The 17,343-nt window shown below is 40.1% G+C and overlaps 1 protein-coding gene across 1 annotated transcript; it reads left to right on the top strand.

Annotated features, from left to right (window-relative positions):
- Nucleotides 1-332: 332 nt before the first annotated feature.
- eri1 (exoribonuclease 1) lies at nt 333-16,700 on the top strand. The gene is made up of 7 exons (XM_072281872.1): nt 333-446; nt 3,387-3,565; nt 4,757-4,976; nt 11,078-11,161; nt 12,428-12,537; nt 12,757-12,871; nt 13,948-16,700. Exons 1-7 carry the CDS (start codon nt 384-386, stop codon nt 14,188-14,190), a joined length of 1,014 nt encoding a protein of 337 aa, XP_072137973.1. The 5' UTR covers nt 333-383; the 3' UTR covers nt 14,191-16,700.
- The last annotated feature ends 643 nt before the right edge of the window (nt 16,701-17,343 follow it).

Genomic DNA, 17,343 nt, shown 5'->3' with positions numbered 1-17,343 from the left:
ACGTCAGCAACACTTCGATAATTCGCAGGAACTCCAGCGTGTTGTGAGTGTTGCTTTGACCCCAGCATCTGCAGATTATTTTGTGTCTTCGATAATTCGCTCTCTGACTCTCTGTAAATCTCAAGATTCGGCATCCAGTCCTCGGATGATGTTTCCTGAGCTGCCCGGACATTTCATGAAGACTCTGTGTAACTTCCTTGAAGAGATTCGGCTACTTGGAACAGACCGATATCCAGAATGACCGACAGTGCACCGCGCCCCCTTCAATGCGCATGCGCGGGGGGCCGGCAGCCGGCCGGGATGACGTTGCGCGGCCCTTTCCGGAAGCCCTGCGTGTGGAAGCGGAAGTGAGGAGGGTTGTTTGCGCGGCGGCTGGTCCAAAGATGGAGGAGGAGCAGAAGGAGAATGTCCCTCAGGCTGCGGAAAGCTGTTCAGGTCCTGCTCAGGTCGGTCTCTCTTGGTATTGTGTGGGGGAAGCCACGATGCAGAGCCGGAGGACGGATAGGAGGAACACAGGACCAGTGTCCCGTTACCCCCACACACCTATGTGCGTCGTTTTCTCTACCTTCTCCCGGGCAGCTCCATCTCTCATTCCTGCCAGCAAAAGGGTTGTGTTTGGCATGAACCTTTTAGTGAGATGCTGCAGTCCGTATTTGGACAAGCTGTGCTCTCATCAACCGGGCAGAACAAACTAAAAATAATATTTTGCGTGAGGAGTCTGAGTAAAGGAACTGTGGTTTAATTTTAAGCCTCTTTTAGTGAAAGGCTGTAATTATGTTATCGTTAACTTCCTTGGCGCCTGCCACTCTCTCATTATTTTTCTGATAAATAAATGTTTTTACTCCTTTCATTCATATTTGTCAGCAACTTTTAAATTGTATAATGACAACACAGAATGCTAGAGGAACTCAGCAGGTCAGCCGACATTCATGGAAATGAACAAACAGTTGATATTTCGGGCCGAAGCCCTTCATCGAGACTGAAAAGGAAGGGGAAGATGCCAGAATAAAAAGATGGGGGAGGGAAGGGAGGATAACTAGAAGGTAAGACCACCAAAATGCTGGAGAAAATCAGCAGGCCGGCAGCATCTATGGAAAAGAGTAAACAAGTCGATGTTTCAGGCCGAGACTCTTCAAGACTGGAGAAAAGTGATAAGTCAGTGTAAGAAGGTGGGGGGAGGGCAGGAAGAAGTACAAGGTGGTAGGTGAAGCTGGGAGAGGGGGAGCGGTGAAGTAAAGAACTGGGAAGTCGATTGATAAAAAAGAAAAAGGACTGAAGAAGGGGGAATCTGATAGATCTGGAGAGGACAGAAGGCCATGGAAGAAAGGGAAGGGAGAGGAGCACCAGAAGGAGGTGATGGACAGGTAAGTAGATAATGTGACAGAGGGAAATGGGGTTAGGGCAATTACTGGAAGTTTGAGAAATTGATGTTCAATTATTACCACCTCCCCCCTCCCTTCACCGTACCCAGTTCTCCCTCTCACCCTATCTCTTTACCTGCCCATAATTTCCCTCTGGTGCTCCTCCTCCCCTTTTTTTCCATGGTCTTCTAACCTCTGCTATCACATCCCCCGTTCTCCAGTCCTTTATCTCTTTCACCAATTTACTTCCCAGCTCTTTACTTCACTCCCCCCTCCTGGTTTCACCTATCAACTACCACCTTGAACTACTTCCTCCCCTCTCTCCACCTTCTTACTCTGACTTCTCATCTTCATTCTCTGGTTCTGATGAAGGGTCTCGGCCCAAAACATCAACTGTTTACCCTTTTCTATAGATACTGCCTGGCCTGCTGTGTTCCTCCAGCATTTTGTGTGTGTTGTTTGGATTTCCAGCATCTGTTGATTTTCTTTTGTTTGTGATAGCTAGAACGTGATGGGTGAAGCCAGGTGGGTAGGAAAGGTATAGGACTGGAGAAGGAATTTTGATAGGAGAGGAGAGTGGACCATGGGAGAAAGGGAAGGAGAGGCACTGTGGGAGGCAATAGGTAGTTAAGGGGCCAGAGTGGGGAATAGAAGGGGGGGGGGAGAGGGAACATTTTTTCAAGGAAGGAAAAATCACGTTGAATCATGATTTGCATACAATTTACCCCAGCACTGTGCTTAAAGTCATGGAGAAACAAGCCCGTTGGCCTATCCAGTCTGTGCCAAACTGTTATTCTGCTTCGTCCCATCAACCCACACCCGGATGGTAGCCGTCCCATGCATTTAATTATCCAGATTTCTAGTAAATGTAAAAGTGAACCTGCATCCACCACTTCTGCAGTTTGTTATACACTCTCACCACCCTCTGAGTGAAGAAGTTCCCCTTCAATATTTTACCTTTCACCCTCAACCTATGACCCCTAGTTCTAGTCTCACTCAACTTCAGTGAGTGCTTGCTTGCATTGACGCTATCTAATACCCCTCATAACTTTGTAGCAAATCTCTCCTTATTCTTGTGTTCCAGGGAATGAAGTCCTACCCTGTTCAATCTTTCCCAATAACTCAGGTCCTCAAGTCCTGGCAACTTTCTTGTCAATTTTCTCTGTAATGTTTCAACCTTGTTGATTGTTTTCCTGTAGGTAGGGGCCAGAACTACACAGAATATCCAAATTAGGCCTCACCAACATCTTGTGCAACTTAATAACGTCTCAACTCCAGTACTCAGTACTTTGATTTATGAAGGTCATTGTGCCAAAAAGCTTTTACATCCCTATCTACGTCAGATGTTACTTTCAGAGAATTGTGGATCAGTATTGCCAGGTCCTTTTTTTTTTTACTGTACTCTTCAGTGTCCTAATGGTCATTGTGTAGGTCATACCCTGGTTTGCTCTCCCAAAGTGCAACTCCTCGCACTTGCCTGCATTAAATTCCATCTGCCATTTTTCCAGCTGGTCCAGATCCTGCACAAGCTTTGATAGCCTTCCTCACTTTCCACAACACCCTAAGCTCGGTGTCATCCACAGAACTGCTGATCCAGTTAACCACATTATCATCCAGATCATTGATATAGATGACAAGCATCAATGCGCCCAACACCGACAGCTGCGCCACTCCACTAATCATAGGCCTCTATCTAAGTGGGCCGCCATCTACTGGCACTCTGAATTCTCCTGTGGAGCCAATGTCAAAACCAATTTACTACCTCATCTTGAATGCTGAACCTTCTTGACTAACCTCCCATGCAGGACCTTGTCAAAGGCCTTGCTAAAGTCCACGTGGACAACATCCACTGTCCTGCCTTCATCAACTTTCCTAGTAACTCTAGATTTATTCAAGGAGGTTACTGGGATTTATGTAAATTCCTTCATATATTGTGTAAGTAACTCTGGCCTGATGTGTGAAGTTGGTGTTTATTATGATTTACAAGTTGGTCATTGAAGTGTTCTGATGCCCATTTGCTTTCAGCTGAAGCAGCGTTGCAGACTTGATGGACAAGAGCATCCAATGAAAGCTACCCCTGCTGCTTGTATAAAAGACTTCAGTGACCCCGTCTACAAAGAAATTGCTGTCACAAATGGTCACATCAACAGAATGACTCGTGATGAGCTCCGAGCGAAGCTAGCTGATCTCCATTTAGAAACCAGGTGGGTAATATTCTGCCAACCTGAGGCCATGGAGAGAACGTGATCCTGTTAGAATTAGTATTCCTGTTTCTGTGACTTGTTCTTGGAAAGTTTTTCAGTGTTAAGACAGCTATGGCTGCACATTAGTCTAGTGGGGTGGGGTGTGGGTGACAGGAATGGGAGGGGAAATAATGAGATGGTGCAAAGGAAATGGCATTGATGGTGGAGGCCTGGAACCCAAATAAGTGAAAGGTTACACACAGTCCAAATCTATGTCTTGTTCATTTATTAACAATTTACCAGCTGCTGGGAAAAATACTCAATCCAATATAGTAGATCTAAGACCAACTGAAATTTTTAGCTATACACACAAAATGCTGGAGGAACACAGCAGACCTACAGCACCTGTGGAAAGCAGTGGACAGTTGACGCTTTGACCTGAAACAACAACTGTTCACTGTTTTCCATAGGTGCAATCTGGCCTGCTGAGGTCCTCCAGCATTTTGTGTGTATCACTTTGATTTCCAGCATCTGCAGATTTTCTCTTGTTTGTGAAAATTTTTAGCTAGCAGACTTCTAGAAAATTGAAGCTTTATCGTCTCAAGTTACCAATACTTTTGCTCTTGTTTGTGATAGGAGTTCAGCTGTGGATGGGTAAATTGTTCAAACTCAATTAATTTTAATATTCCTTCTATAACAAAATTTCAGTTAGTATCAATACCACATTGTTATTGTGTAACCTAGGTGGTTTGGTTTGTGTCATGGTTAGCACAACGGTTTATAGTATAGGTGATCTGTAAGGCGTTCGTACATTCTCCCCATGACCATGTAGGGTTCCTCCCACAGTCCAAGGTCGTGCTGATTGGTAGGTTATTTGGTCATTGTAAGCTAGGGTTAAATTGGGGGATTGCTGGTTGGCATGTTTGAAAGGGCTGGAAGGGCATGTTCCACACTCTATCTACACACATACACTGTTCTGGGTAAAATCATGCAAAGATAAATATTTCACTTAATACCAGATGTGCGTGAATGGAAAATACACTTTAACTTTGTTTTTTTCTAGTTTTCCATCATATTTAATTTTACAATTTTCCTGTGTAAACCTTGCTGCCTGTATCATATGTGTTTGAAACTGCACTTTCTTTGAAAGCTTCTTGCTCACATTTGACCATAACTGACCCTTAGCCTTTCTATTTTCCTGACCTGCTTTAGGGGAGTGAAGGATGTGTTGAGAAAACGATTAAAGAACTACTACAAGAAGCAGAAACTGACCCAGACTTTGCTAATCAAGCCCGAGTGTTCAGATATGTACTATGATTACTTATGTGTTATTGATTTTGAAGCAACGTGTGAAGAGAACAATCCACCAGACTACTTGCATGAAATTATTGAGTTTCCTATTGCTCTTGTGAATACTCGAACACTAGAAATTGTGAGTAGTTGTGTTTCAAATATTTTGAATGAAATTTAAATTGTCATTCATTATCGTATATCAAAGCATTCAACTCTTATTCAGAGGATGTATTAAAATCAGATAATCAGAAGTTTAGTCAAAGATGTAGCTTTAATGACAACTTTTTCAGAAGGAAAGAAAAGTGGAGGTGAATTCCGAAGCTTAAGGTTTGCCTGCCAAAGGTAAGTGATTGAATCTGAGAATGTTCAGTGTGGGAGAGTGTCAGAATTAGACAAGCACAGAAATCTGAGGGTTGTAGGGATGTGTGATGGTCATGTCTACAGACACAACAGTGGAAGGGTAATGGGTAAATGGTCTTGGTGCCTATAGTGGTCAGAGCAAAATGACCGATTTACATAGGAAATAGCTAATAGAGTTACTGCCTTACAGCATAGATTGTGAGTTCAGTCCTACGGAATGTTCACCCTCTCCCTCTGATGTTGACTTTCCAGTTTCCTCCTGCATCTCAAAGGCATGCAGGTTGGTTTGCTAATTAGCCACGGTAAGTTGCCCCTTGTGTGTAGGTGAGTGGTAGAATCTATGGGCAGTTGATGAGAAAATGGGAGGATAAATTGGGATTAATATGCAACTTGAGTAGATGATGGCTGAACTCTAAACCAAATGGAGTTTTATCTGTGCTTGTATTGATGTCTTTGGGATAAATGAAGTTAGAGATGACGTTTTTAAAAAATGCTAGAAAAGTTTTGCAGTCAAGCAGCATCTATGGAGAATGAAACTGATTAATCAGAACCATTCTGATTAGAGGTCACTACCCTTGTGAGCAGAATGTGTATTTGCAATTTTCTATATTGGTAATTGGTTTGTTGTCACAACATGATATACAGCAAATAGAAACCATAGAAACTACAGCACAGAAACAGGCCCTCTGGCCCTTCTTGGCTGTGCCGAACCATTTTCTGCCTAGTCCCACTGACCTGCACACAGACCATATCCCTCCATACACCTCCCATCCATGTATCTATCCAATTTATTCTTAAATGTTAAAAAAGAACCCGCATTTACCACCTTGTCTGGCAGCTCATTCCATACTCCCACCACTCTCTGTGTGAAGAAGCCCCCCCTAATGTTCCTTTTAAACTTTTCCCCCCTCACCCTTAACCCATGTCCTCTGGTTTTTTTCTCCCCTTGCCTCAGTGGAAAAAGCCTGCTTGCATTCACTCTATCTATACCCATCATAATTTTATATACCTCTATCAAATCTCCCCTCATTCTTCTACGCTCCAGGGAATAAAGTCCTAATCTATTCAACCTTTCTCTGTAATTGAGTTTCTCAAGTCCCGGCAACATCCTTGTAAACCTTCTCTGCACTCTTTCAACCTTATTTATATCCTTCCTGTAATTTGGTGGCCAAAACTGAACACAATACTCCAGATTCGGCCTCACCAATGCCTTATACAACCTCATCATAACATTCCAGTTCTTATACTCAGTACTTCAATTAATAAAGGCCAAAGTACCAAAAGCTCTCTTTACAACCCTATCTACCTGTGACGACACTTTTAGGGAATTTTGTATCTGTATTCCCAGATCCCTCTGTTCCACTGCACTCCTCATTGCCTTACCATTAACCCTGTATGTTCTACCTTGGTTTGTCCTTCCAACGTGCAATACCTCACACTTGTCAGTATTAAACTCCATCTGCCATTTTTCAGCCCATTTTTCCAGCTGGTCCAAGTTCCTCTGCAGGCTCTGAAAACCTTCCTCACTGTCTACTACACCTCCAATCTTTGTATCATCAGCAAACTTGCTGATCCAATTCACCACATTATCATCCAGATCATTGATATAGATGACAAATAACAATGGACCCAGCACTGATCCCTGTGGCACACCACTAGTCACAGGCCTCCACTCAGAGAAGCAATTCTCTACCACCACTCTCTGGCTTCTTCCATCGAGCCAATGTCTAATCCAATTTACCACCTCTCCATGTATACCTAGCGACTGAATTTTCCTAACTAACCTCCCATGCGGGACCTTGTCAAAGGCCTTACTGAAGTCCATGTAGACAATATCCACTGCCTTCCCTTCATCCACTTTCCTGGTAACCTCCTCGAAAAAGTCCAACAGATTGGTCAAACATGTCCTACCACGCACAAAGCCATGTTGACTCTCCCTAATAAGCCCTTGTCTATCCAAATGCTTGTAGATTCTGTCTCTTAGTACTCCCTCCAATAACTTACCTACTACTGACGTTAAACTCACTGGCCTATAATTTCCCGGATTACTTTTCGATCCTTTTTTAAACAACGGAACAACATGAGTCACTCTCCAATCCTCCGGCACTTCACCCGTAGACAGCGACATTTTAAATATTTCTGCCAGGGCCCCCACAATTTCAACACTAGTCTCCTTCAAGGTCCGAGGGAACACTCTGTCAGGTCCCGGGGATTTATCCACTTTAATTTTCCTCAAGACAGCAAGCATCTCCTCCTTTTCAATCTGTACAGTTTCCATGGTCTCACTACTTGATTCTTGATAATCTTTGTTTGACTGCCATTTATATAGATCATTTTGAAGCATATAGTTGCAAGAAAAAGTTTGTGAACCCTTTGCACTTACCTGGTTTTCTGCAGTAATTACTCACAAAATGTGGTCTGATCTTCATCTGAGTCACAATAATAGACAAATACAGTCTGCCTAAACTAATAAAACACACACACACACACACACAATTGTACTGCTTCTCATCAATACTGAGTACACCATTTAAACAATCGCGGTCTAGGTTCAAAAAAGTATGTGAACCCTTGTATTTAATAACTGGTGGAACCTCCTTTAGCTGCAGTACCCTCCACCAAACATTCCTGTAGCTGCTATTCAGACTTGAACAACGGTGAGGAATTTTAGAAACATTCCTCCATACAAAACTGTTACAGTTCATCAATATATCTGGGATACCGTGCATGAACAGCCCTCCACGTCAAACCACACATCTCAATTGGGTTAAGGTCTGGACTCTGACATTTTCTTTTTTTAAACTATTCTGTTGTGGATTTACTCTTGTGTTTCGAATCATTGTCTTGTCACCAACTTCAGGTGACAGACCACTACCCTGACATTCTGCTGTATAATGTCTTCATACAATTTTGAATTCATTGTTCGCTCAATGATTGCAAGCTGCTCAGGCTCTGAAGCAGCTCCAAACCATGGTGCTCCTTCCACCATGCTTCATAGTTGGGATGAGGTTTTGGTGTTGGTAAGCAGTGCCCCTTTTTCCTCCAAGTATAGCGGTGTGCTTTTCTGCCAAGAAGTTCAATTTTTGTCTTATCTGTCCACAGAATACTGTCCCAGAAGCATTGTGGAACATCCAGGTAGTCGCTTGCAAACTTGAGATGTGCAGCAATGTTTTTCTTCAGACAGCAGTGTCCTTCCATGAACACCATTCTTGTTCAGTGTTTTTCTTATAGTGGACGCATGAACAGAGACTTTAGCAAGTTCTAGAGATTTCTGCAGGTCTTTTACTGTTTCCATTGAGTTCTTATTACCTCCTCCAATGTTGCATGTTGTGCTCTTGGTGTGATCTTTGCAGGACGCCCACTCCTAGGGAGAGTAGCAACAGTACTGAATTTCTTTCATTTGTAGGCAGTTTCTCTTCCTGTGGACTGATGAACACTCGGGTCTTTAGAAATGCTTTTGTAGCCTTTTCCAGCTTCATGCATCTCTACAATTCTTTGTCTAATGTTCTCTGAGAGATGTTTTGATCGAGACATGGTGCACATAAACAGATCTTTCTTGAGAAGAGCAAACTCAGTCCGTAATCTGTCTGTCTGTATCTTGTTTTACGGCGGTTGGCATCCAGCTTAATGGTGCATTACCGCCACCCTCTGCTCCAGAATGTGCACTAGACATACATTCTAAATCCCTTCACCCAATCTCTCGCGCGCGCACACACACAAACCTACACTTCACCCTCCCATCTTTGACCATCCTGGTATCCTATTCCTGTTTATTCGTCATATTCTATAAAAAACCCCTGTACCCCTTAAAAACGCTAAAAATACCTGGACTTGTGCTCTCTCACCCATGCTAGTCCGTAATCTGATTTTGTGTGTCTTTTTTATAGGGCAGGGCACCTCTACAACCCCGCCCTTCAATTTCATCTCATTGACTGGAACACCTGACTCCAAATAGCTTTTGTAGAAGGCATTACCCCAGAGGTTCACGTACTTTGTTGAGTGCAGACTGTGATTTTTTTAAATGATGTACTCAGTATTGATGAGAAGTACAATTGTTTGTGTGTTACTATTTTAGGTAGATTGTGTTTGTCTATTATTGTGACTCAGATGAAGATCAGAGCACATTTTATAAGTAATTAATGCAGAAAACAGGTAATTGCAAAGGGTTCACAAACTGTTTCTTGCAACTGTGAGTACATTGGGCTGGTACAAATAATAGAATGCAGAGTGCAGTGGAATGATACAGTGGTGCAGCGGGTTGTGGGGCCAAGAGTTTATCACACCAGGTCCGTTCAAAAGTGTTATAACAATGGGATAGAAGCTGTCATTGAGTCTGTTGGTGTGTGTTTTCAAGCTTTTGTATCTTTACCCAGTGAAGCTGGGAGGAAAGAGCATGTCTAGGGCGGGGGACTTTGCTTTCCTAGTGTACAGGGAAGTGTGGATCGAATCCATGGGGAGGAAGCTGATTTTTGTGATGGAGGTAGAGAGGTGACAGTGTAGTAACTGTACCAGAGCAACCTGGCTAGAAGTGCAGCATCACTGCTCTGTCCCATAAAGTTGTGTCCAAAGTTAACTCAGTGACAGGAAGCTAAGTGTAACCAGGGATTTGGGAGATTGGTCCAGTAGTTCTCATTTTGCATGTCAAGGTAGGTAAAGATGAAGAAGTTTGCAAATGATGATAAGGAAGCTGTTGACCCTGGATGATGTCAATAGATTTTTACATAGACTTTTTTAAAAGTACCAGGTGGAATTAATTTTGGGAAGCTTGAAGCAAAACATTCGGGAAAGACAAAGAAGGCAAGAGAATACATACTGTATGTAAATGGTAGGGCACCGAATCAAAAGCAGACACCTTGGGGGGGCATGCCCATAGGCCTCGATGGAAAGAGGACACCAGTGCTTGTAGATATTTCTCTTTATTAGCTGAAGATAATAAGCACATGGACATTCTGAGAGGCATGATTTCAAGAGAGGGGTAGAACTGTATGCTCCTAACCCCAGGTGAACTGTATGGGGAGATTGTTTTAGAAAGTTGAATGAGGTATTTGGGGTTGCCTCTTGTATGACTGTAGCAATGCTTTGATGGGCCTTTGTGAAGATGCCAGTCAGGAGATGGGTAATACTGGAGGAAAGCTCATTTAAAAGCACTAGATCTGACTCGTGACGGTTGCATGTTACCACCTATTGTAGAGTTGTGTGATTTTTGGGATCATGAGAATCTTCAGGTTCGGTAATCAAATCTAAGTGCGGTTATTAGTATTGAAGGGAACACAGCAAACTCATATAGATGTGACGGTCAGATTTACAACTGAAGCAACAGCGCTAGAATAAACCTACATATTTCCTCCAGACAATCTTTATTTTGAATTGGAATGTTACCAGGCAAAGTGAAACTTGTTTTTAAAAATTCAAGATTTTGGTATAAGCTTTATTTTGACTGGAAGTTTCCTGTGTAAAACAATATTTTTCTATATCCTGTCTGTCTAATACTAGCTGAGCTTAAATAAACTGCAGCTTTTTCTGTGAAGTCTTAATAATGTAGACAAAATCACTTTTTAATGTGTTGGAAATGGAGCCAAATGCCTGCAGGGTTGGCACCACTAGTGAAGATTGTAGGCATAGCTTTTTGGAGAGTGTTCTTAAATTTTAAGATTGTCTTTCATTAATCATCATTATCATTGCATTTTTGGGCCTTTGTCAAGCAGAGATAAGCACCTATATTTGCCATTATTATTACAAAATGCACGTAGACAAATCCTGAGCATCTATAAGGAGGCATATAAAGTAAATCATTCTTTAATAACCAGACTATTGAAGGAAATATTTTCCAGCCCACAGCTGTGAGAAAGTCGTAACAAAAAATTAATTGTTGTTTTCTAGGAGGATACATTCCAGGAATACATCAAACCAGAACTGAAACCCACTCTTACAGAGTTCTGTACCAAACTCACAGGCATTACACAGGTAATTTTATCAAATGCATGGGTTACAATTTATTCCAGTATGACTTAAAAATTTATATTAAAAAATAGAAACTTCATATCTGATTTTTGCTTCAACTTTTTTCTGTGTTAGAAATACTGTAAACTGACAAATTGTGGCATAGTGAGAATGATCAGGTGAGTGTAGCCTATTGAAGTTGAAAGAATGCAGTAATTAAACAGAGAGGAACAGCAGCTTTTAAATTATACACTTTCTAATATCATCTATAAATGATCCCTTTAATTTGGAAAATCAAAACATACGTTTACGTTTGTACTAGAGCACAAACTCTAACCAAGAGTTTGGGTCTGAGACTAATATTGAGAAATACCTTCATCAAAGGTTTGCTGCATTACTGAGTATTTGAAAATAACGTTGAGTGTTGATTTGTTTATAAAATGGAAAGTTTCAAAGTAAATATAAGCTTTATTTCAAGGTATGCTTCCTGGAGCCACAGTAATAATAGAAATTGTCTCTGCAAATGGTTCATATGGATTGCATGGCAATCTAGTGTTTAGCATAACACTATTACAGGGCCAGCAATTCGGATTCAATTCCACTGCCGCCTGAAAGGAATTTGTGCGTTCCTCCTGTGACTGTGTGGGTTTCTTCTAGGGGCTATGGTTTCCTCTCACATTCCAAAGACATGCTGGTTAGTAGGTTAATTGGGTGGCATGGGCTTGTTGAGTTGGAAGGACCTGGTACCACAATGTATCTCTAAATCAATATTCTTCTCATCTTACCTTTTCCTCAATGTTCCCATCTTACCTTTTCCACAATGTATCTCTAAATCAGTATTCTTCCCATCTTACCTTTTCCTCAATGTATCTCTAAATCAGTATTCTTCCCATCTTGTTTTTTCTTCAATAGAGGACTCCAAGCATTCTTTCTGCTTGTCAAGATGCTCTGTATTAATCTAACCACAAAAAATAATTTGTATTGATTTGATTCAATGCCCTCCTATATTTCCTTCATTATGCCTGCTCTGCCCTGACCACTCGTTTCACTTGAACACTGTGCCTGACTTCCTAGATGGAGCAATACATTGAAGATTAATACATTGTAAACCTTCGAAATTGTAATTCTCAGCTACTATCCCTTGAAAACTGTCCTGTAACTTGAGCAGAATCATGGAAATTTGTTAATGTTAAATAAATATATGTAGAGGAATAGGCAAATATTCTGAGTATTAAATTATTTTAGATGCAGGTCATCGTTTCAACCTTTTTTATGTTGTGTTTATTTTAGGATATGGTGGACAAGGCAGGGAGTTTCCCAGATGTTCTTCAACGAGTGGTTGATTGGATGAGAGAGAGAGAACTAGGAACCAAGTGTAGATACGCAGTATTAACTGATGGGTAGGTCATTTTTTTTTACAAAGCTCATGTTTATTATGGAAAAATGAAATTGGTGAATAGTGAGTGTAAAGTTACTTCCAACTACTTTATTTTTTATGGCATTAAAATTGCACTTTAACTTACCAAATAATTCAGCTGCAGAAACATTGGTAAGTTCTACCGTTTTCTCTATAATGATGGATAATTTAATCCAGAAAACTTATTTTTCCTTTATCTCAGATCGTGGGATATGAGCAAGTTCCTGAATGTTCAGTGTCACCTTAGCAGTATTGAATATCCACGATTTGCAAAGAAATGGATTAACATTCGAAAAAGTTATGGGAACTTTTACAAGGTTTGTGATGTGTTGTTTGTGAACACTGTAGCAGAAATTAAAAGCCCAGGTTTTCATTGCATTGTACATTGAACGCGATCGATAATTTAAATTTCTAGGGTTCAGATATTTCAGTCCTAATTCTCTTCCATTGATTTGTCTATTTTAAATGTGGAAAAGGATATTATAATTCTATTGATGGAACAATCCTAAATGAAACCAGGCATTTAACTACCCTGAAATAGTACGTTTCTAGTAGTACTGAAGATTTTGGGCCATTCAATGCAATAAGAACGCATTTCCAGGCCCATAAGTCCTAAATTGAGAATGTGTTACTCCAACTAGATGGGCTGAAGGGCCTGTTTCTGAGCTATACTTCTCTGTCTATAACAATTAAGAGGGAAAATAGCAAATCTGTCTCTAGCTTTGCTGCTGGTCTTTCACTGAAAAATCAGCTTCTTGGCAGTAACGTTGCAAGACTAGTATTTATAATGCTAGAGCAGGTCAAAGAGCATTATTCTTGGACTTCACGATTCCAGCCCTATATCAATCCCATTAATTTGGGATTGGAATTTTTGACTGGACAGAGTTGAATTTAAATTCTTTATCTCTTGGGATTTGAATTGATCTTTGAGTTGTTAGTGTAGCCTCTGTGCTTCACCAGTCCATTAATTCTGCAAGTTCTTTATTATAGTGTGATTCCCTGGTTCTAACCAGATGCATTTTAACAAAGACCAGCGGTGTCAAAAATAGGTGAAATTTGTTAAATTATATGTGCATTTATATTGACATATTTTGGAATAATTGTTAATTTACAAACCTTCAGCAAATGGACATAATTTTGTAGACAAACCCTACAAAATTTACTGCTTGTGCATCAAATATTCCAAAATTTTTGTGTGCCTAGATGATCTGAGTGATGGGATAGAGCTCATTCCTTCAGGCGCTATTTCTCAAGAATTTAGATAGACTTTTAAAGAAAACTTTTATGGTTGACTGTGTAACTACTCCCTTCTTCCCTCTTGTCCCTGTACCCTTGAAAATTTGAGTGATGTGGTTTAATTTGAATTGGTTTTGACACATTCTCTAATAACCAGGTTCCTCGGGCTCAGACTAAACTTGCTTCCATGCTGGAAAACCTTGGAATGATGTATGAAGGAAGGCCTCACTCTGGATTGGACGATTCCCGAAATATTGCTCGGATTGCTATCCGAATGCTTCAGGATGGATGTCAATTACGTGTCAATGAACGACTGCATGCAGGACAACTGGTGAATGTGCCCAACAACACTCCATTGGAGAGTGCTCCTCCTCCTTATTCACCATGGCAGAAGATTTAGTACTCATGTGTGCATTTGGTCCAAAGGAGCACAGCATTCAGACTGCAAAAGACATTGATTTGCTCAGGAGCATCAGCATGGTTTTGTGCTTTGTTGTTTTTTATTCTGGGTTACAATGTTGTCTGTTATCTTCCAGCCTGTATATAGTGTGAAATACTTAGTATATAGTGTGAAATGCTACAAGTCAAGGAAGTGAGAATGGCCAAATTTCACTTAATTAATTTGAATTTGTACAGACTTACCAATAAAGGCATTGTTTTATATTAGTTCAGCTTGCCCTTTTATATCTTGTGAAACTGGCACCTTTATCAAATTGTTCCTTAATAAGCATTTTTTTCTTGAGTCTCTATGTGCCACACCATTTCCATAATCTAAAAGGAGCCAGCTGCAGCTTCACTTTACTTTTATGAACCACATTATTATTCACCATGCTTTTGGCAAATCAACCCAGTTTAATTCTAGCCTTGTTTTTGCTGTATCTGCTGTACCAACTCAGTAAAATAGTCTATGCCAAAGCCCAAGGCAACTTGACCAACTAGAGTCCTATGTAATGCATGTTCACTTTCCCTGCTGTCCTCCATAAAGGACCTTACCTTATTTCCACACGTTTGTTCCATCATCTTTTCCACAAAAGAGAATGCTTCTGGTATTAATTTAAATTCTATGATTTAATTTTCAACTTTTGTTTAAATATTTACACGAGACTGCCATATTTAATACTGCAAATGTTGGAGATTTAGATTTAAAGATAGATATTAGATGCTTTTATTACTTGTACACTATTTATTTCCCCTAACATTTTAATATTTTGTCCAGCTGCTATATATCTTAACTAACTTTTAATAAAGTGAATGAATTCCCAATTCCAAGTTGCTATGTGCAGAAGAACAGTTTGATGTGCCTTTTGAACTTGGTCTATTCAGAGCAATGGTTTTGAGTGTTAGTATCATGTTATAGAAGCACATCACTTCAATCACACCTGAATTCCTATGGAGGCTAATTCAGCTATTATTCATTTTGAAAGACCACGTTCTCCAATCCATATACCTTCTAAGCACAGCTCCCTATTGGAAGTGTAGCACTTACACTTCAAAGTTTACTCCTTTCTTGGAAGTTTGGAAAGATCAGAACTTGTTGCACTTGTTACTTTGGTTTTGTCTATTCAAGGCTAATTTTTACAACAACATTTTTACTCACTTTGATAACTGGTTTATGGAAATGTCTTACACGTTCAATAGTTATAAAGGAGCATTGTGTTGATGTTCTCATTTATCACTATCTGCTCTGTTGTGATTAGTTAATTGCGTTGTGCTGTTTTTTAAAAATCCATCGCGGTGCCTCGTAACTTTGTACCACGTATGACTGTATGGCATTTATGATGTTGTGATGTCAGTTCCAATAAAAAATGGTGGACTGACGTCTATTCGAGATGGCCAGCATCCTCCTTATGGTCTTACTTTGGCTGGTTTTGCAATTATTCCTCCTGGCAGCTGGCCTTGTCTGATTTTCTCACTAAGGTCTAACAACCTTTTAGTTTTGGTACATGTCTTATGTACTGAAAGTCTGTTAGGGTTTAGAATTAGACGTTCAAATCAAATGCAGGGTAATACTGTGATAGTCCCCAAAATACTGAGTTATAAAGCACAGAAACATCTGTTCTTAGACTTGTGTTTTTATCAATTTGCTGATAGTACTATACAGTATCAGTTTCTCTGATTGTCCCTCTTCCTCTCAATTTTGCCACTGGGTTCAAATAGTAACACTATATGTCAGATATGGCTCTGGATGAGCAGAACGTATCTCCCAATTTTGGGGGAACTAAAGCTATTGTCTACAGTCTCTACCACACACTCTGTTCCTTATCTATGACAAACTCAGTTCCCTATTGTCCAGCTCTGACAGTCCCTCTGAATGTTTAAATCAAATAGAACAACAGTACTTCCTTGGTACTATATTGTATTCTGAAATGAGCAGTCAGCTTCATCTGTGCATCACTAGGATGCTAGATTTGCTCAATTCCATCTTTGTCTCAGCTTATTTGCAAGTGGAAACTCCAAGCCATTGTCTTTGTTATCTCTCGATTTGAATATACTTATGGAATTGGCTCCAAATTGCATATTTTTGATCTGATTATTACTATTTCCTTGTTTTCATTGTTTCCAATTTCTTGTTGATTTTGTGTTTGTTGATCCATATCAACATCTGGGTAAGAATAATCACAAATCAAAAAATAACCTATTTAAACATCCTCCCTTCCCTATCACCAGTCCTACAGCCTTTTGAGATACTGCCCCAGCTCCAATTCTGACCTCTTCAGCCTGCCTGTATCTACCTAATTTCTTTATCATTGGCTCCTTTGTTTTCAACAACATGACACATCAGATCTGGAATTCATTAAGTCTCTCTAAGGTGCTGTTAATGATGTTTTTATCTTAATCTTTTCATGTCATAGATGTCAAATGTTGTTTAATAACATTCCTATTAAGCACCTTGAGACATTTTAATAAAGGTGCTGTACTAATGCAATTTGCTGGTGATGAGTTCCATGTGCTTGCCATTGTTTTAAATGTCTCCTTCATTCTTGATCATATTTATTAAAGACATTTTCATAAGCATTGAAACTGCAACAGTAATAGTTAATGTATCAGCATTATTAAAAAATGGGTTTGTGTTCTCCAACTTAAAACATCAGTACTCCAGTATCATGAGATAGAAATGGGAAATTAAGGAAATTTTCAACTGGTCTAACAGAAACTCAAATGACATCTTTGAAAGGTTATTGAAATGTTAGTTATTTGGCTGTAGATCTTTCAGCAAAATATTACCAATTATTGGTATTAATACCATAGTAGTGGTCTTCTTGGCTTCTGTAAAGCATCACAGCTGCTGGTGACAGAGTGTGCAAACTAGATGTGACTGCACTAAAAAGGGTCTTTGGAAAATAATGTTGCTGTGTCACATTAGGTTCAATAGAAATGTGTTATTGGACTTAAATGTATTAATATTCAAAAGGGTACATTTTAAAGGTTGGAGGAAATAATAGGGGTACATGTCTGTGTCAGGTTTTTTTAAAATAAAGAGCGGTATGCACTGCCAGGGATGGTGGTAGATACAATGGGGACATTTAAGAGACTGTAAGATCAGCATATGGAT

The sequence above is a fragment of the Mobula birostris genome, chromosome 17 (assembly GCF_030028105.1).
Source record: "Mobula birostris isolate sMobBir1 chromosome 17, sMobBir1.hap1, whole genome shotgun sequence".
NCBI classification, from domain to species: Eukaryota; Metazoa; Chordata; class Chondrichthyes; order Myliobatiformes; family Myliobatidae; genus Mobula; species Mobula birostris.
Note: the sequence above shows the minus strand (reverse complement) of the source record. Positions and strands in the feature narration are given on the sequence as shown.

Bases quoted from the DNA above. Each gene is read 5' to 3' on its own strand.
- eri1 (XM_072281872.1), top strand. From the start codon at position 384: ATGGAGGAGGAGCAGAAGGAGAATGTCCCTCAGGCTGCGGAAAGCTGT. The intron at 447-3,386 runs GTCGGTCTCTCT...ATTTGCTTTCAG, and splicing joins GCTGTTCAGGTCCTGCTCAG to CTGAAGCAGCGTTGCAGACT. The intron at 4,977-11,077 runs GTGAGTAGTTGT...GTTGTTTTCTAG, and splicing joins ATACTCGAACACTAGAAATT to GAGGATACATTCCAGGAATA.